General features: G+C 39.0%; 1 protein-coding gene across 1 annotated transcript; it reads right to left on the bottom strand.

Moving 5' to 3' along the window:
- Nucleotides 1-6,265: 6,265 nt before the first annotated feature.
- On the bottom strand, nucleotides 6,266-14,342 carry LOC129151105 (uncharacterized). Its single transcript, XM_054724938.1, has 6 exons — nucleotides 14,169-14,342; nucleotides 13,886-14,059; nucleotides 13,616-13,776; nucleotides 6,746-6,818; nucleotides 6,464-6,637; nucleotides 6,266-6,352 (listed from the first exon to the last, which is right to left on the bottom strand). Exons 1-6 carry the CDS (start codon nucleotides 14,328-14,330, stop codon nucleotides 6,266-6,268), a joined length of 831 nt encoding a protein of 276 aa, XP_054580913.1. The 5' UTR covers nucleotides 14,331-14,342.
- Nucleotides 14,343-20,755: the final 6,413 nt, after the last annotated feature.

Genomic DNA, 20,755 nt, shown 5'->3' with positions numbered 1-20,755 from the left:
GGAGAACAGTAGAGAGTTTCCTCAAAAACTGAAAATGGAACTCCCATTTGAACCAGTAATCCCACTCTGGGAATATATCCGAAGATAACTAGTAAACACCAAACAGACAGGCTATATGCACCCCTATGTTATAGCAGAAATTACCATTGCTAAGATTTGGAAAACAGCCTAGGATGCCCATCAGAGATGACTGATCTGAAAACTGTGGTACATTTACACAATGGAATACTATGCTGCCACCAAAAAGAAGGAATTCTCATCATTCAGCACCTGGATGGAATTGGAGATACATCCAGGTTAAGTGAAATAAGCAGTCTATGAAAGAAAATATAACATCATGATTCACCTCTTATGCATAATAAAGAACATATAACTTGAACAAAAAGATAGATAACAGAGACAGTAAAGCATTCAAACAGACTGTCAAATCTACTGGGGAAAGTTAGGAGAGAGGAGACGATGCGGAGAGATAGAGATCAATCAATGGACTTATATGTTGCTTTTAAGCATAGCAAGGATAGCAAAATCTTCTGAGGGAGTGGCATATATGGGAGTGGGGTGGGGGGTGGCAAGGTAAGATATGTACAAATATAATATAATAAAAAAAATAAATTAAAAAAAGATGATAAGGAAACATATTGAGACTTTGACAATGAAAATGCAAGTATAAAAAAGCATAATAAATATCTAATTATCTCTCAGAAATGAAGGGAATATAAATACCTGAAATGAAGAATACACCAGAAGAAATTAACAGCAGATAAGATGAAGTCTAGATTGGAATCATTCAGATTAGAGCAGATATATATATATATATATATAGTATAATATACATAGTATATATATATATCCTATCTAATAAAACGGTAATATGCAAGTTGACCACACTTTGAAAGGCCTAAGACCACCCACCCAAGCCACGACCAACCAGCAATCAGGGCGCGTACGCAAACAAACCAACCAAGAATGACTACAGCTACAGAGATCAATGGTTTCCAGGTAACGTAGGAAGCCAAGCTTACAGTGCCCTTGCTAGGCCTAAGCCTCCATCAAGTTACATAGTTTCCAATTATAGGAAGGTAAAAATTTAACAGAAATGGTGACTGCACGGAGATGGTGAGAGCAAGACAGCGTTGTCCCCAGCAACGGAGAAAGCCAAAGCTTTCCGCACACCTGGGCCAGGCCAGGCCTCTGTTTAAGGCTACAAAAATTTCAATTATAGAGGTGAATTAACCCCAACAGAATGGCAGCCATCCACCAGGAGCAGCAGGAGGCTTTGCTGTCTGGTCCAGGATACAAGTTTCAATTGTAGAAGTTAAATAAATTCCAGATACCAGGGCCTCCTTGTATTCTTCAAGTTCCGCTACTGTGCTGTCTACAAAAGAATCACCTCGCAAAAGATCAACATACTGAAAGATAAAGGATGGAAAAAGATATTTCCCTGAAATACACAAAAAACGGCCTGCCTGGATGCCTTAACTGATAGTGTTTTTATACAGTGCAAACGTTTCTGAGTTCAAACTCTAATTATGGCTATATACAAGTAGCAAGCAATGAATGTTATAAGTGGAACAACAAATGCTATAGTATTTCTCTTTTCGTATCTCTCTCTCTGTGTCTCTCCCCTTTTATTGTTCTCTCCAAAATTCAAGAATAAAAAATTCAACTAAAACAAAAGTTCACCTGGCCAGTCTTGCCTGGTGTGTTTCAAGTTCTATATAGGAACCAAGAGGTCACTATTCCGATTACCTGGTCAGGGTACATGCCCGGGATACAGTTCAATCCCGGAGAAGAGAAGCATGCAGAAGGTAGAAAGAGAGATGTTTCTCACTCATCAATGTTTAATCTGTATAAACCTCTCTCTTCGTCTCTCTGAAATTCAAGACAATATATTTAAAAAGAATAACCAATAAACTGATTTAAATAAATTTTTTCCAAATGCAAACAGTGGAGGGGTTGGTGAGAAGAGAAAGAGGTCTATTATGAGGTGACAGGAGAAGATTTGTTTGGGTGGTGGGCAATGGTCTTATTACAAGTTTTATAAATTAGTAATCCACAACATGAAAACCTATATGTTTCATGTTGACAAGGCACCCCAATAAAAATTTCAAATAACTAAATAAATGCAAACACAAAAACTAGCAGGAAAGACAATCCTTCATCAGACAAAAAGAAGTTAATTCTAAAGCTATAACTATTAGGCAAAGGAGGACAATACATAATGATTAGTGGGATCATCCAATAAGCAATAAATAACCTTATCGAACATATATGCACCACCAACGGAGCACTTCAACTATAAAAGCTAATTCATTAAATCAGAGTTAGGAAGTTCCAAGACGCTTTTGTCATTGATAGGACATATATATTCAAAAAAAATGAAGAAGTTAAATATACATATCTGAAAGCTCCAACCAATAACTCCAATGAATTTAATTGAATATGTTCGAGATTATTAAACCTAAAACTTTTTTTCAAGTGCATAGGAACAGATTCCTTGGATGACCGTGTAAGGCCTAACAAGATCTGTAATTTAAAAAAGATGAATCATTCTCACATCTTCTCACCAATGGTGTCGAATTAGAAATCAAAGCACACGAAACAATTGGAGGGTAAATAACCTAGTTACGGAAGTGTGCTAACAAGGAGATCAAGGAAGATAATCAAGATACCTTGATACAAATGAAATGAGACATGACACCCAAAATCTATGGGACAACGTGCAATCAGTCCAAAGACGGGAAACTCTTAACAACACAGGAACTACTCAGAAAATCAAGACAATATGACAAATACAATGTAACCTTTACCAGTAGTACATGTTTTAAAGGGCCTATTGGATTGTTTTGAAAGGGTGTGTAAATGATCTTAATTCGATGATTTATTATGGCAGTATTCTTTTCTTAGTGATATTAAAACTTCACCAAACATTAACTAAAACCATTTGAAAGTATAAACTTCAGAAAATTTGGCACATGTTTCATGTTGTGCAATGATCACATCTATTTAATTCCACAGCCTGTCAACAATCCAGAAGGGAACTTCATTCCATGAAATGGAATCCCATTCCCCTACCCAGTCTGTGGGGAACACTTGTCTGATTTCTGTCTCTATGGATCAGTTGTTGTGGAAATTGCTATAAAGGAATCACGCAATAATTAAATATCCCTTTGGACTGTGGGGGCTCAAGTGGAGGAGCATTTGTCCCATGCCTAAAGGTTCATGGGTTAAAATCTCAGTCAGTGCATATCATACACAGGTGTCAGATCAATCCCTGCAGTGCCTTCTCCTATCAGGAGGCAGCCCAATTCAATATTTCTCCATCAAAATCAATGTTTCTCTTTCTCCTCCCTCCCTCCATCCCTTCCCCTCTCTCAAAAATCAATAAACAAAAAATAAACATTTCCCAGATTGAGGATTTAACTACAAATCACTAATTTTGCATCACAAAAAAAATCAATGATAGCGAATTCCAGTAGGAAATTTTAAGAGTAAGTGTTACACAAAATTCAATTAAGAGAAGAAAAATTAATTTCACAAGAGAGCACTTTTCCTTGAAGACCACTCTATCTGATGAAGGAGAAGAATCAGCAATGCCAATGCGATGTTTCCTGATAAAAATCCATACCACAATGAGGGAATCCATTTTCTTTATAAGAGAACACAAAATTCTAAGTCGAAAGATCAGCTTTCTGTATATCAAATAAAGATTTTGATTTATTCACACCGGCCTATGTTTAAAAAAAGTTTTTGTTTTCTATTTCTGCTGCCACCTCTCCCAATCTATGAACTAATTAATGAGGCACAATCTGTCTTGGATTAAATTTGTTTCTACCACTCTTGGGGACATAAACTTTTATTTCCTGAAACTGGAACTCATTTATGACTTAAACCAAGGTGGAAGATACTTTGTCACTTCTCTATCATCTGTCCCGTGCAAAGGACTAATCAAAATCAGTCAGAAAATGGCAGTATTGGTTTTTTTACGCATCGTGAACACTATTGAGGAGACCCAATTCTTTCATTTTTCCTTAAAGCCCATACAGTAAGTTCCTGAAAATGGTGGGAAAGTTAAAGTTTAAATGGTCAAGGGAACAATGTATATATGTTACCTATATATTTCATTCTGTAATATTACATATTAATAGATCTAATAAAATATAATATGCAATTTAACCTCACTCAGCTACACCAAAAGCCATGCCCACAGCCAATGATAGTGCAAGTATGAAATTAACCCCAACCCCAAGATGGGCTGCTCCACAGAGATCAGGGGGGAGGCTTGGGTTTACTGGCAACGGAGGAAGCCAAGCTTTCTGCACACCCTGTGTGGCGAGGCCTCCACGCAAGGCTACAAAGTTTCAATTATTGAAGGTAATTAAATTCCTACCTAAATGTCACTGAGCCTCTGAGCTAGAAGTGCAGGAGGCTACGTTGTCCCTGGGTGATGGAGGAAGCCAAGCTTCTGCAGCCCTGTCCTGTCTTGGCCCTGCTTTAATGTACAAGTTTCAATTGTAGAAACAATAAACCCAGATACCAGGGCATCCGCTTGGGTCACCAGGGGGCAGGGTGGCTGATACCTACACAGGCCCCTTGCCCAGGCTGTCCTATGCCCCAAGGGAACCCCATCCTGATCTGGGACATTCTTAAGGGCAAACCCTCTGGCCGACATCCATGCACCAAGCCTCTATCCTATCTAATAAAAACATAACATGCAGAATGACCATCACTCCAACACAAGAGATGGCTGCCCCCATGTGGTCAAAGAACCTAACCCCATGTGACACAAGATGGCTACCGCAATCTGGCCAGCAGGGGAGGGCAGTTGTGAGGGACCAGGCCTGCAAGGGAGGGCAGTTGAGAGGGAACAGGCCTGCAAGGGATTCCAGTTGGGGGCAATCAACCCTGCAGGGGAGGGCAGTTAGGGGTTGTGCCAGGCCGGGAGAGGAGGGAAGTTGGGGCATACAGGCTGGCTGGAGCAGTTAAGACCTGAATCAGGCTGGCAGGGGAGTGGTTAGGAGGTGATCAGGCTGGCAGGCAGAAGCGGTTAGGGCAATCAGGAAGGCAGGGAGGTGAGCAGTTGGGAGCCAGCAGTCCTGTATTGTGAGAGGGATATCCAACTGCCGTTTAGGCCCAATCCCAATGAGATCGGGTCTAAATGGGCAGTCGTCATCCCTCAAGGGGGGCTCATTATGGAGATGGTGCAGGCTGGCCTGAGGAACACACCCCGCATGCACGAAGTTCATGCACCGGAATCTAGTATATATATATACACACACACACACACATATATATTTATATATATGTGTGTGTGTGTGTATATATACTCACACACACACACACACACACACATATATACATTATACATATACACATGTGTATATATACTAATATACTACATGTAATTACGTACGGTATATTTTATCTATATATATAAAGCGTAAGTGACCAAATGATGGAACAAATGGTCTACCAGTCACTATGACATGCACTGACCACCAGCAAGCAGATGTTGAACACAGGAGCTGCCTCTGGTTGTTAGTGAGCTCCCACAGCAACTCTCACTGCTGGCCTATGTCCTTCAGCCCTTTCCTCCCTTTACCCTGCTAGGACAAACCTCCCGCATAGGTTCCCCAGGCCGCCAACCTCCTGCGGACCTTCCCCTGGCCAGCCAACCTCCCACAGCTCCAACCAACACCACCCCAGTCAGCTGGCCAACCTTCCTGTGGCACTCGCTCTGGCCATCATTCTTGCTGGCCAACGTCTCGTGGTCCTTTTCCCAAGCCAACCTCCAAGGCCCCTATTGGCTGATCGCGGCCAGACTAAGGGAACCTACCTGCATACAAATTTGTGCACCGGGCCTCAGACTGTATATGTGTATGTTTATACAAGTCCTGTTTTCATGTACAAACTAGTTCTGGAAGTGAAGATATTGGAATAAAGGAATGACACACCTATATTTTAGAAAAAGATGTGTGCTATTTAATCTACCAATATTGCACAAGTATGCCTTTTTTCTCCTGTGGGCTAATTCTTGTTTTTATTGTTTAAATAAAATAATTATCATTTTAAGTATAAAATAATGGTAACTCATTGTTTGTTGATTTGTGTTTTTCTGACTACCAAGTAAGGTTCAAACTCTCTGATATAAATATAAATCATGAATCATGAATATTAGCTCAAATGGGAAACTTGTTTTGTAGGAAAAGAATAATTTATTTCTGTTACATACTGCCATAGGCTTACCTATCAGACTCTACATTCTTCATAAATTGAAGGTGCCCCGCTTTTTACTTGGTTTGCTGTTGCTTTTTGGCCTCACACCAACACTGTGCTCCTTCTTTTCTTCAATCTTTGATGAAAGTTGATATTAAGCATATTGTTATTAGATTATTCATTAAAAAGTCTGTGTTGTCATTAGTTTTATCCTCTGGCTTTTATCACTTAAAGGCTTTGTTCTTACCTTATTCATTAAAATGACAGTGTTTTCATTAATTTGATCATTTGGCTGCTGGTTACCAGTTTCTTTACTGTTGCTGTGCTGACTCAATCCATCACTGTCACTGTCATCAGCACCATCATAGATGTTTCCTGACTCTTCCTTTTTACTACTTGTTTGTTCCTTCTTTTCTTCAACCTTTGATGAAAGTTTGTATTAAGGATGCTGTTATTACCTTATTCATTAAGAAGACTGTGCTGTCCATTCCTTTTATCATTTGGCTTTATCATTTACCTTTGCTATTACCTTATTCATTAAAAAGACCTTGTTTTCATTAACTTTATCATTAGGCTTCTGGGTATCAGTTTGTTCACTGTTCCTTTGAGGTCTCAATCCATTCTGTCACTGTTATCACCAGCATACATGTTTCCTGACACTTCCTTTTCACTGATTGTCTGCTTCTTTTCTCCTTCAACCTTTGGTGAATGTTTGATATTAAAGATATTGTTATTACCTTATTCCCTTAAAAGATTGTGTTTTCATTAATTTCATGATATTAATGAAATTGATCTGATTTGAATCAATACAATATTTTGAATGTTTAATTTGATCGTAACAGGATATTGAAATTGTAAATCTGCTACATTACTGTTTCTCTATAGAAGCAGAATTTTCCAAGATTTCTAAAAGGGCTTTCTTAATTTTGTGTCCTATTCACATTGCAATCTCCTCTTTGCTGCCTAACATTTTTATGTCCCCCTCATCCCATTTATCTATGAGAGACAATGAAATAAAAAGACAAAGATGCAACATTGCCGCTTTTTTCTTTCCTACCTGGATCTTGCGCTACACAGATAGATTTAAAAGATGAGACATTGTGCCTCAGTAACAAATAGCAAGCTTTCCTCTTTTTTCATGAGGCTATTGTTTCCCACATTGCCTTTTACATTTCTTAAGATACTTAAAGGTATCAAATGTGGTGGCATTTATAAAATATATGAACCAACATACTACAACTTTGGAGCAGAGTGAAGCCAATCACTTGATAGTTAGGTACAATTTTGGAAAGTGAGTTATGTTTCTCCTAGTTTCAGACCAAATCGTGGTCTTTGGGACCGGATGAATTCTGTTGACCTTACCCTAAAGAGTCTCTGAAGGTACCAACAAACCATTGGGTACACAGGTATCCAGTGGGTGATAGCTGCTATTTGCATAGCCTGGGACTTCTACTGAGGGGCCTCATACCAGAAATGAAGCTGAGTTTGAATCTGTATCAACATGGTAAGCACCATTCACACCTACCTGATGACTCACTTACCTCATTGGACTCACATACCAATGGGAGCTCTTTCAGTGACTGACCCCTACAGAAAGCTGGTAGGCAAGAGGTAGATCTCAGAGAGACTTGTGTTGTTCATAGCTGCCTCACAGGCTTGGTGCTGGAGCAAGGAAGCATTGTTGTGCAGCTCAGCCTCTCCCTGGTGCACCTAGGCCTAGCAGAGGCATTCACAAACACTGCAACACTTTGTTGCTCCACACAGGTCACCCAAGGGAAGTCACAGGTAGAGACTGACATTGACTTAGTGTCAACACAGTGCCCTCACAAGAGGCTCCAGTGGGGAGCTACAGAGCAGGAACCAATTATCTCCACAATCAGAACACCCAAATGAAGATCCCACAGGCACCACAGCATTCTGGTGTGTATTATTTGGCATGGCATCAGCCTTCGCATAGCAGCTTGTACACTCTGGTCAGCCAGCCTGAACATCAACCCCCATCTACAAATAGGCCAGCATCAATATTATACTAAAGGAGAGCTGACATAACACACACAAGTGACATTCCTGGAGCACCTAGTTTCTGGTATTCAGAAAGATTGTGCAAATGAGCCTGACAAGACACCATCAATACATAAGTCCATTTTACCAAGACTGGGAGGCATAAACTGTTCTACCCATATTGGTAGAAACAAATACAGAGAGGCAGCTTAAATGGGGAGAAGAAGAAAGATGCCCAAAATGAAAACACACACACACACATGTCCGTGCACGCGTGCGCACGCACACACACACACACACACACACGCACACGAAACACAACAGGAAATATTCCCAGATAAAGGAGCTAAATTAAATGGAGGCAAGGAATGCACCAGATACAAGATTGAAGAACATGGTTATAAAGATACTAAAGGAACAAATGTGAGAACTTCGACAATGAGAAAGCAAGTATAAAAAAACAGATAAATGAGCCCTAGCCTGCTTGGGTCAGTGCATAGAGCTTCAGCCGGTAGATAGAAGGGCCCAGGTTCCATTCTGTCCAAGGGCACATGCCTGGGTTGTGGCTCAATCCCCAGTGGAGGGGGGTGCAGGAGGCAGCCGATCAATGCTTCTCTCTCATCATTGATGTTTCTATCTCTCTATCTCCTTCTCTCTTCCTCTCTGAAATCAATAAAGAAAATATTTAAAAAAGGAAAAATGAATCATATAAAATATCCACTCAGAAGTGAAGAAATACAAATACCTGAAATGAAGAATAAACAGCAGATAAGGTGAAGTACATATTAGAATGTTTCATTTCTAAGAAAAGGTAGCAGGAAACGCCGAATTAGAAATATATTCTCTAATATATTGTATATATATATATTTTTCTATACTATATAGATATACTTTTTTTAATGAGCGTAGTTTAAGGGACTTCTGGGATAACAGAAAACATAGCTACATCCACATTATAGGGGTACCAGAAGGAGGAGAGTGAGAGCAAAAATTAAGAACCTATTTAAAGAAATAAAATGACTGAGGCCTCCCTGACCTGTTGAAGAAAAATACAAAGTAAGGCAAGAAAAGGGAGTCTCAAACAAGAAGAACAGAAAGAGGCATACACGAAGCTACTTCATAATTAAAATGGCAAAGGTTAAAGACAAAGAGAGGATTTTAGAAGCAGAAAGAAAAAGTACATAGTTACCTATAAGGGGTGTCCCAATAAGTCTGTTAGATGTTTTCTCAACAGACGTATTTCAGGCTGGCAAAGACTGATACAAAAATATTCAAAGTGATAAAAATGAAGGGACCTACATCTATGACTACTCTACCTAGCAAAGCTGTCATTTAATATTGAAAAAGAGATAAGAGCTTCCTAGGTTACCTAAAGAAGTTTCATCACACAAAACAGACTGTATTAAAGGAATCATTAAAGGGATCCTACCTAATAAAATGGTAATATGCAAATTACCATCACTCCAATACAACCACGATTGGGCTGTTGGGAGGCTGGGGGCGGGACTCGGGGTGTCCGATTGGGCTGACGGGGGATGGGGACTCACGAGTCCCTGCGCCCCCGTTCCTCCTGCCAGCCCCAAAGGCCAGCGAAAGGCGATTGTGGCGGAACTTGGGGTGCCTGATTGTGTGGATGCAGGCACCAGTTTTCCACCAGCACCAGTTTTCCTCTGGCCACCCACAGTTCGGGAGTGCCTCCGCCAGCCCGATCAGCTGGAGAAACTCAGGGTGGCCTATCGCGCTGGGCGGGTGGCGCTCAAATCGGTGGGTGGCTAGAGGAAATGGCACTGGAGGAACTCAGGGTGGCCGATTGCACTGGCGGGAGGCGTTCAATCAGCAGGTGGCCAGTGGAAAACTGGTGCTGGTGGGGAAAACTGGTGCCAGCAGCCAGGTGAAGGAAGGTCTTTTGCACGAAACTTCGTGCAATGGGCTTCTAGTTTCTATATAAAGTAATAGAAAAAAGGCGGGGGGTATAATAATAAAGAATAAAATAGCAATAAGTGAGTAGCTATCAATAATTCCTATAAATGTATATATCTAAAAAAGCTCCAATCAAAAGACATAGAGTAGATAGCTGGATAAGAAAACAAATTCCTATTTGTGCTGTCTACAAAACAACCACCTCAGCAAAAGATACACACATACTGAATGTAAAGGAGGAAAAAGATAGTTCCTGAAAATACAAACAAAATAGGCCCTGGCCTTGTGGCTCAATTGAATAGTGTTGTTTCTACAGAGCAAGTTTTGGTTCAAACTCTCATTTTAGGCATATACAAGAAGCAAGAAATGAATGCCTAAGTAAGTGGAAACAGCAAATCAATGGTTCTCTCTCTTTGTAGGTCTCTCTCTGTGTCTCTCTCCCTTTCCTTGCTCTCTCTCAAAATCAATCAATGAAAATTCAACCAAAAATATTGTTCACCTGGCCAGTGTTGCTCAGTCGTCAAGTGTCTACATAGGAAATAAGAGGTCACCAGTATGATACCTGGTCAGGGCACATGCCCAGGATACAGACCCAATCCCGAGAAGGGGGCATGAAGAAGGCAGAGGATGGATGTTTCTCACTTATCGATGTTTATATCTTTATATCCCTCTCCCTCTCTCTGAAATCAATAACAATATATGTAAAAAATAAAATATATTCTTAAAATTTTTTCAAATGCAAACAATGAAGGGTTGTGGAGAGAAAGTGGTCCTAATATGAGGTGACAGGAGAAGATTTGACTTTGGGTGATGGGCACATGGTCCTATATACAAGTTTTGTAATTAATTTAGTAACCCACACATGAAACCTATATGTTCATGTTGACCAATGCCACCCCAATATAATTCAAATAAATAAATGAATGAATATAAAATGCAAATCACATAAACAGGCTGGAAAGCAATATTTATGTCAGAAAATATAGAAGTTAAATCTAAGGCTACAAAGGAGGCCAATACATAATGATATGGGATCAATCCAACAAGAAGAAATAACCTTTATGAATATATATGCACCACCAGAGGAGCACCTCAATATATAAAGCAAATATCAATATAATCACAGTTAGGGAGTTCAATACCCCATTGATATTAATAGATAGGTCTTTCAAAAAAAAGATAAAGTATGTAAATGTATACAGTGTATTTTAAAAAGTCCAACCAAAATTCAATGAATTTCATTGATATGTTCAGAGCATTTTGAACCTAAAACTGCAGGGTATAAAGTTTTTTTTCAGGTGCTTCCTTAGGTAGGCCACGTGTAAGGCCATAAAACAAAAACAAGTCTCAGTAAATTTAAAAAGATGGAAATCATTCCTCACCTCTTCTCCAACCACAATGTGATCAAATTAGAAATTAATTACACATGAACACAATAGGGCAAATAACCTGTTACTAAACAGTGAATGGATTAACAATGAGATCAAGGAAGAAATGAAAAGATACCTTGAGACAAATGAAATTAGAACATGATAAATCAAAATCTATGGGACAACATGAAAGCTGTCCTAAGAGGGAAATTAACAGCAATACAGGACTACCTCAAGACATAAAAAAAATTCTCAAATTAACAATGTAACCTTTACCAGAAGACATGTTTTAAATGAGCCTATTGGATTGTTTTAAAAGGTGTGTAACATGATCTTAATTCAACTGATTAATTATGGCAGTATTCTTTTCTTTGTGATTAAACTTCACCAAACATTAACTAAACCATTTTAAAGTATAAACTTCAGAAACATTTGGCACATTGTACCATGTTGTGCAATAAATACCTCTATTTAATTCCACAGCCTGTCACCAATCCAGAAGGGAATCTCATTCCCATAAAAGAGGAACTCCCCATTCCCCCTACCCAGTCTGTGGGAAACACTAGTGTGATTTCTGTCTCTATGGATTCAATTGTTGTGGAAATTGCATATAAAAGGAATGACGCAATAAAGTAAGTATATTTTCCCCTTTGGACTGTGGGGCTCAGTGAACAGAGCATCGTCCCATGCACTAAAGGGTCATGGTTGAATTCCCAATCAGGACATTACACAGGATGTCAGATCAATCCTATCAGGAACATGCTCCTCGCAGGCGGCAGCCAATCAATGTTTTTCTCTCACATGAATCTCTCTCTCTCTCTCTCTCTCAATTTCTCTTTCTCTTTCTCTATCTTTGTCTCTCTCCCTCCCTCCCATCCCCTTCTACTCTCTCTAAAATCAATAAAACAAAAATAAAACATTTCCCAGCTTGAGGATTTAACTATAAAAGGACTAATTTGCATCTATGATAGGTATGCCACTAGGAAATTTTAAGGGTATGTGTTACACAAAATTCAATTTAGAGAAAGAAAATTAATTTCACAAGAGAGCACTTTACCTTGAAGACCACTCTATCTGATGAAGGAGAAGAATCAGCAATGCCAATGCGATGTTTGCGGTAAAATCCACACCACCAATGAGGGAATCCATTTCTTTAATAAGAGAAACAAAATTTTTCGTGAAAGATCAGCTTTCTGTATATCAAATAAAGATTCTTGATATAATTCACACCGGCCTATGTTTCAAAAAAGGTTTTAGTTTTCTATTTCTGCTGCCACCTCTCCCAATGTATGAAATATTTAATGAGGCCACAATCTGTCTAGGATTAATTTGTTTCCACCACTTACTGGCTGACATAACTTTTATTCCCTGAACTGGAACACATCTGATGACCTAAGTCAAGGTAGGAAGATACATTGTTCCTTCCTCATCATCTGTCCCTGGTTCAAAGACTAATGGATGTCTGGGCAGTCGTGCTTTTTTTTAGCCTGGAAACCACTTATTGAAGAGATCCCTCTCCTTTCTTATCCCCTCAAACCACACAGTAAGTTCCCTGAAATGGCAGAAAGTTAAATGCCCAAATGTCAAAGAACAAATGTATATGTTGTTAGCCTCTGTAATATTACATATACTGTATATACACATGTAATGACCTACTGTATGTTTTAAATATAAAATAACATAAAATAAATGTCCTTAGACTGCATATGTGTATGTTTATACAAGTCATGTTTTCATGTAGGATCTAGTTGTGGAAGTGAAGCTATTGGGATGAAGAAGGACAATACTTGAATTTTTGAAACAAACTCAATTACCCTTCAGAAAAGACGTTGTAATTTCATCTACCAGTAGTGCAGGAGAATGCCTTTTTCCTCCCATGGACCAATTCTGGTTTTTATTTTTTAAATACAATAATTATCATTAAAAGCTCAAAAATATGCTGTCTCAGTTTTTGTTGATATGTATGAGTTTTTCTGATTAGCAAGTAAGGTTCTATCTATTCAACAGTATAAATATAAAATTGGTTAATCTTGAATATTAGCTCAAATTGGGATTTGTTTTATAAGAAAGAAATAATTAGCTGCTGCTAAATACTGCTATAGACTTACCTGTCTGACTTGTTCTGTTTAAGAGGCAGCTGCTGCTCATCACTGTGTTCAGTGCCGCTTCTCTTCCTCACACCAGCACTGTCACTGTCGTCCTCAGCACCATCTCGCATGTTACCTGACACTTCCCTTTTACTGCTTGTCTGGGTCTTTTGTTCTTCAACCTTTGATAAAAGTTTGATATTAATGATGTTGTCGTTACCTTATTCATTAAAAGGACTGAGTTTTCATTAATTTTGTCACTTGGCTTTTATCATTTGGGTTTGTTATTACCTTATTCATTAAAATGACTGCGTTTTCATTAATTTTATCATTTGGCTGCTGGGTATCAGTTTGTTCCCTGTTGCTGTGCTGACTCAATCCATGACTGTCACTGTCATCAGCACCATCATGCATGTTTCCTGACTCTTCCCTTTTACTATTTTTCGGTTCCTTCCTTTCTTCAACCTTTGATGGAATTTTGATATTAAGGATACTGTTATTACCTTATTCATTAACAGGGCTGTGTTTGCATTAATTTTGTCATTTGGCTTTTATCATTTGGGTTTATTATTACCTTATTCATTAAAATGACTGTGTTTTCATTAATATTATCATTTGGCTGCTGAGTATCAGTTTTTTCATTGTTACTTTGCTGTCCCAATCCATTTCTGTCACTGTCATCATTATCACCAGCATACGTGTTTCCTGACACTTCCCTTTCATTGCTTGTCTGCATATTTTTTTCTGCAACCTTTGATGAAAGTTTGATATTATGGTTATTGTTATTACCTTATTCATTTAAAAGTAATATTTTCTTTAAATTTTCATATTATTAATGAAATTACTCTTACTTAAATCAGTAAAAATATTTTGAGTGTATAATTAATCATAACAGGTCATTGAAATTGTAAATTCTGCTTCATTTCTGTTTCTGTACAGAAGCAGAATTTTCCAAGATTTCTAAAAGGGCTTTCTTAATTTTGTGGTCCTCTTCACATTGCAATCTTCTCTTTGCTGCCTAACATTTTTCCTCCTCACCCTCATCCCATTTATCTATCAGAGACAATGAAATAAAAAGACAAAGATACAAAATTTCCCACTTTTGTCTTTCCCACCTGGATCTTGCGCTACACAGATAGATTTAGAAGATGTGACAATGTGCCTCAGTAACAAACAGGAAGCTTTCCTCTTTCTGCACGAGGCCATTGTTTCCCACATTACATTTTACATTTTTTAAGATTTTTAAAGGTCTCAAAAGTGGTGGCATTTATAAAATATATGAACCAACATACTACAACTCTGGAGCAGAGTGAAGCCAATCACTTGATAGTTAATGTACAATTTGGGAAGTGAGTAATGTTCTCCTAGTTTCAGACCAAATCGTGGGGCCAGATGAATTCTGCTGACCTTACACTAAAGAGTCTCTGAGGTGCAAACAAACCATTGGGTACACAGGTATCCAGTGGGTGATAGCCGCTATTTGCATAGCCTGGGACTTCTGCTGAGTGGCCTCATACCCAGAAATGAAGCTGAGTTTGAGTCTGTATCAACATGGTAAGCACCATTCACACCTACCTGATGACTCACTTACCTCATGGGACTCACATACCAATGGGAGCTCTTTCAGTGACTGACCCCAACAGAAAGCTGGTAGGCAGAGGTGGATCTCAGAGAGACTTGTGCTTTGTTCTTAGCTGCCTCACAGGCTTGGTGCTGGAGCAAGGAGGCATTGCTGTGCAGCTCGGCCCCTCCCTGGTGCACCTAGGCCTAGCAGAGGCATTCACAAACACTGCACCACTTTGTAGCTCCACATACGTCACTCAGGGAAAATCATAGGCAGAGACTGACATTGCCTTACAACAGATTGCCCTCACAAGAGGCTCCAGTGGGGAGCTACAGAGCAGGAACCAATTATCTCCACAAGCACAACACCAAAAGGAAGATCTTGGCGGGCACCATACAACACTGGTGTGAATTACTTCACATGGGTTCAGCCTTCACACAGCAACTTGTATACTGTGGAGAGCCAGCCTGAATATCAACCCTATCCACAAATAGACCAACATCACTACTCTACAAAAAGAGGGCTCACATCACACACAAGTGACATTCCTGGAGCACCCAACTCAGGTAGATCATAAAGATTGTGCCAATGATCCTGACAAGAAAATTATTACATAAGGCCATTTTACCAAGACTTGGAGGCAAAGTAGATCTACCCAATTCATAGAAACAAATACAGAGAGGCAGCTTAAATGGAAGAAAAAGAAACATGCCCAAAATTAAAAAATATGAAATATCCCCAGAAAAAAAAAAAAGAACTAAATGAAATGGAGACCGAACTGCACCTGTTAAAATTCAAAAACATGGATACAAAAAAGCTCAAGGAACATAGTGAGAAATTCAACAAAGAGAAAGCATGTACGAAAGAGGATAAATAAATCATATAAAATATCCACTCAGAAAGGAAGAATATTACCTGAAATGAAGAATACACAAGTAGGAATCAAAGCAGAGGATAGAGTATAGAATAGAATCTTTGACTTAGAAGACAAGGTAGCAGGAAACAAGCAATTAGAGCAGCAAAGCCACGGTGGTGGGGGCAGAGGCAGATGTGGTTAGGGGCAATCAGGCCAGCTAGGGAGAGTGGTTAGGGCCAATCAGGCAGGCAAAAGGGTTAAGGGTGACTAGCCAGGTAGACAGAGGCAGTTCGGGGTGATCAGGCAGGCAGACAGAGGCAGTTAGGGGCGATCTGGCAGGCAGGCAGAGTGGTTAGGGGCAATCGGGCAGGCAGGTAGGTGAGCGGTTAGGAGTAAGCGTTTCTCGATTGTGAGAGGATGTCCGACTGCGGGATTGGGCCTAAGGGCAGTCAGACATACCCTGAAGGGTCCCATATTGTAGAAGTTGCAGGCCCTGCTGAGGCCCTGCCCCCCTTTTGTGCATGAATTTCCTGCATTGGCATCTAGTATATATATAATTTTTATTAAAGAGAGTAGTTTCAGACTTCTTGGATAGCAGAAATCATAGCAACATCCACATTATATGGGTACTAGAAGGAGGAGAGTGAGAGCAAAAATGAGGACCTATTTGAGAAAATAATGACTGAAAACTTCCCTGGCCTGGTGAAGAAAAAGACACACAAGTGCAGTATGCAAAGAGAGTCCCAAACAAGACACTTTATAATTAAGATGGCAAAGGTTAAAGAAAATGACATCTTAGAAGCAGAGAGGGGTAAACAGATGGTAACCTGTTTATGGAGCCCCAAAAATTCTGTTAGATGCTTTCTCAACAGAAGTATTTCAGGCTGATAATTACTGGTACAAAATAATCAAAATGACAAAACAGAAGGATCTACAACCAACCAAGAATACTCTACCCATCAAAGCTATCATTTAAAATTGAGGAGATAAAGAGCTTCCTAAACCAAAGGATGTCATCACACACACACAAAAAGAGACAGTATTGTGGGAAATATTAAAGGGGCTTCTAGATAAAGAAAAAGAAAAAGGCAAGGGACATTATTATAAATGATAAAATAGCAATAAGTGAGTACCTATCAGTAATCCCCGTAAATGTATATATCTAAAAAGCTCCAATCAAAAGACAGAGTAAATGGATGGCTGAGAAAACAAGATCCCTACCTGTGAACAATGGGCCTTGAACGGATTGACTCCATCCTGTCTTTTGCCCTCCATTTGAATCATAGGCACTTCGTCTTTTTCCCGGAACCTCTATTTTCTAAGAACTGCTGTTTAAAATTTTCCACTAAACACAGATGATCCTGTGTTGTTACTTCCAGGAAGTAACTAAACCAGATAGCCTCCCTGACAGAAGTAACTCTGCTTTCTTCTAGCTTGCTCGAATAATGGGGAAAATAAGACAGTTTGGAGAAGGGGCTAGCTATCAGAAAAGTAAAGCCAGTAACCTAATGAATTTCTTGTTAGCCTATAGTCTAGTCACTGCCCCCTCTTAATTATCTGGTCCTGCAAGCCAATCTGCTGGCCTGAGGGTCTGATCCATCCTTGGTTCCTTCCATGCCAGATATCTTCTGGTTATCTGAGCTGTGCTCAAGGCTATAAGCTTTCTGCAAGATAGCTGCTAAACACACTGTCCCCCTTCCCAGCACATGTTTTTGTTTGTTTGTTTGTTTGTTTGTTTTTACCTTTATAAGCTAACCCATAAGTTCGTTCGGGGCCATGAGAATTTGAGAGACACAAGTCCTCCGAGGCCACTCGCTTTTGAAATAAAGACTAAATTCAGCTATCCGATTATGGCATCTTCTGTTTAGCTTGCTGGATTTTCAATATAACACATATGCCATCTACAAAAGAACAACTTCACAAAAGATACACACATACTGAAAGTAAAAGGATGGAAAAGATATTTACTGTAAATACAAACAAAAAGGGCCCCTGGTCTGGTGGCTCAATTCGTTAAGAGTGTTGTCCCAATAGGCCAACTTTGCAGGTTCAGTCTCTCATCAGGGATATACAAGAAGCAACCAATGAATGCATCCATAAGTGGAACAACAAATCGATGTTTCTCTTTCTGTATCTCTATTTCTCTCTTTTTCTCTCTCTCAAATCAATAAATAAAAATTCACTTAATAAAATGTTCCCCTGACCAGTGTTGCTCAGAGGTCAAGTGTCTACCTAGGAAGCAAGAGGTCACCAGTTCGATACCAGGTCAGGACACATGCCCGGGATACAGGCCCAATCCCCAGAAGGGGGCATGCGGAATGCAGAGGATGGATGTTTCTCTCTTATTGATGTTTATAGCTCTCTATCCCTCTCCCTTACTCACCGTGAAATCAATGAAAATGTATTTAAAAAATAAAATATATTTAATAAATGTTTTTAAATGCAAACAACAAAAAAAGCTGGCATAGCAATACTTATGTCAGACAAAAAGAAGTTAAATCTAAGACTATAACAAGAGACAAAGGAGGCCATTACATAATGATATTGGATCAATCCAGCAAGAAGTAATAACCCTTATGAACAGGAGCACTTCAATATATAAAGCAAATATTGATACAATCATAGTTAGGATGTTAACTACTCCATTGACATCAACGGACAGATGTTTCAAAAAAATCATGAAGGCAAGAGCACCCTTAAAGGACACATTTTACCTGATGTATTTCCTTTTCATTTTCAGAGCATTATTACCCTAAAATTGCAGGGTATAAATTTTCTTCAAGTGCACATGGAATAGTTTCCAAGATAGACCATGAGCAAAACCTCAGTAAATTTAAAAAGACTGAAATAATTTTATACACCTTCTCCAACCACAATAATATTCAACTAGAAATCAATTATCAATTTCAAAAACAAACAAACAAAACAAATGTAAAAAAACAACAGCAACAAAAAATACACACAAACACATAGAGGGTAAGTGATCTGTTGCAGGGCAGTGAATGGGTTAACAATGAGATCAAGGAAGAAATTAAAGATATGTTGAGACAAATGAGAACATGACAACCCAAAATCTATGGGACATTCGGGAAAGCAGCCCTAATAGTGAAATTCACAGCAACACAGGCCTACCTCAAGAAATAAGAAAAACCTCAAATTAACAATGTAACCTTTACCAGAAGACATGTTTTAAATGAGCCTATTGGATTGTTTTAAAAGGTGTGTAACATGATCTTAATTCAATTGATTGATTATGACAGTATTCTTTTCTTAGGGATTAAACGTCAGCAAACATCAATGATTTTACAGTATAAAATTCAGTAGCATTTGGCACATGTACCATGTTGTGCAATTATCACCCGTATCTATTTCCAAAACCTTTCATCACTCCAGAAGGGAACCTCATTCTCATGGAATAGGAACTCTCCATTCGCCCTATCCAGTCTCTGGAAAACACTTGTCTGATTTCTGTCTCTATGGACTCACTTATTGGGAAAATTGCATATAAAAGGAATCATGCAATAAAATAAATATATTTTGCACTGTGGCCTGTGGGGCAAAGTGGTTGGAGTGTCAACTCATGCACCGAAGGATCACAGGTTCAATTCCCAGTCAGAACATATTTCCAATTTATCACTTCAGTCCCAGTTGTGGCCCATGTGGGAGGCAGCCCACAATGTTTCTTTCTCACATCAATCACATCAATGTTTCTCTCTCTCTCTCTTTCTCTCTCTCTCTCTCTATCTCTCTCTCTCTCTTTATCTCTCTTTCTCTCTCCCTGCCTGTACCACTCTCTCTAAAATCAATAAAATGAAAATCAAACCACTTTCTCACTTGTGGATTTAACTATAAAAGGACTTATTTTGCATTACAAACATAAAACAATGATAGGGAGGCCACTAGAAAATGTATGAGTGTCACACACACACACACACACACACACACACACACACAATTCAATTGAGAACAAGAAAACTAATTTCACAAAAGAGCACTTTACCTTGAAGACCACATTGTCTGATGTAGGACATGAAAGAGCAATTCGACGTTTGCTGTAAAATGTACAACATTTCTTTAAAAAATCCATTTATTTTAAAAAATAGAAACAAAATTTTAAGTGAAAGATCAGCTTTCTGTATATCATATAATTATTCTGATATAATTAACACTGGGCCTATGTTTAAAAAAAGCTTTTAGTTTTTTTTATTTCTGCTGTTACCTCTTCCAATCTATGAACAATTTAATGAAGACACACTGTGCCTAGGATTAATTTGTTTGCACCACTTACTGGCTGACATAACTTTTATTCCCTGAACTGGAACACATCTGATGACCTAAATAAAGGAAGGAAGATATATTGTCCCTTTCCTCATCATCTGTCCCTGCTTCAAAGACTAATGAATGTCAGTCAAAAATGCATTCTTACTCCTTACAGCATGGAAACCACTTATTAAGGAGTTCCCAATCCTTCCTTTTACCCTCAAACCATACAGGAAGTTCTCTGAAATGGCGGAAAGTTAAATGTCCAAATGTCAAAGAACAAACGTATATGCTATTAGCCTTCCCACTCCCAGATCAGACGTTTGCAGGCTCCATGCCAGTCTCCAACATTTAAATCCTCAGCCTATGAAGGCACAGACTCATGAAACAAGGACGGGCTCTAATGACCAAGAATAGGAGCTCTCTATTTCCCCTGCTGCTGGAAAACAAACTAAATGGAGTCTGAGTTATCAACTCATAA

Source organism: Eptesicus fuscus, chromosome 2 (genome assembly GCF_027574615.1).
Source record: "Eptesicus fuscus isolate TK198812 chromosome 2, DD_ASM_mEF_20220401, whole genome shotgun sequence".
In the NCBI taxonomy this organism is placed as follows: domain Eukaryota; kingdom Metazoa; phylum Chordata; class Mammalia; order Chiroptera; family Vespertilionidae; genus Eptesicus; species Eptesicus fuscus.
The sequence above is the reverse complement of the archived record's forward strand: the minus strand, read 5'-3'. Positions and strand labels throughout refer to the sequence as shown.

Bases quoted from the DNA above. Each gene is read 5' to 3' on its own strand.
- LOC129151105 (XM_054724938.1), bottom strand. From the start codon at position 14,330: ATGCAGACAAGCAATGAAAGGGAAGTGTCAGGAAACACGTATGCTGGT. The intron at 6,819-13,615 runs GTAAGTCTATAG...GAGACCTCAAAG, and splicing joins AAACAGAACAAGTCAGACAG to GAACAGTGAACAAACTGATA. The intron at 6,638-6,745 runs GTAATAGCAAAG...CTTTCATCAAAG, and splicing joins AGGTCTTTTTAATGAATAAG to GTTGAAGAAAAGAAGGAACA.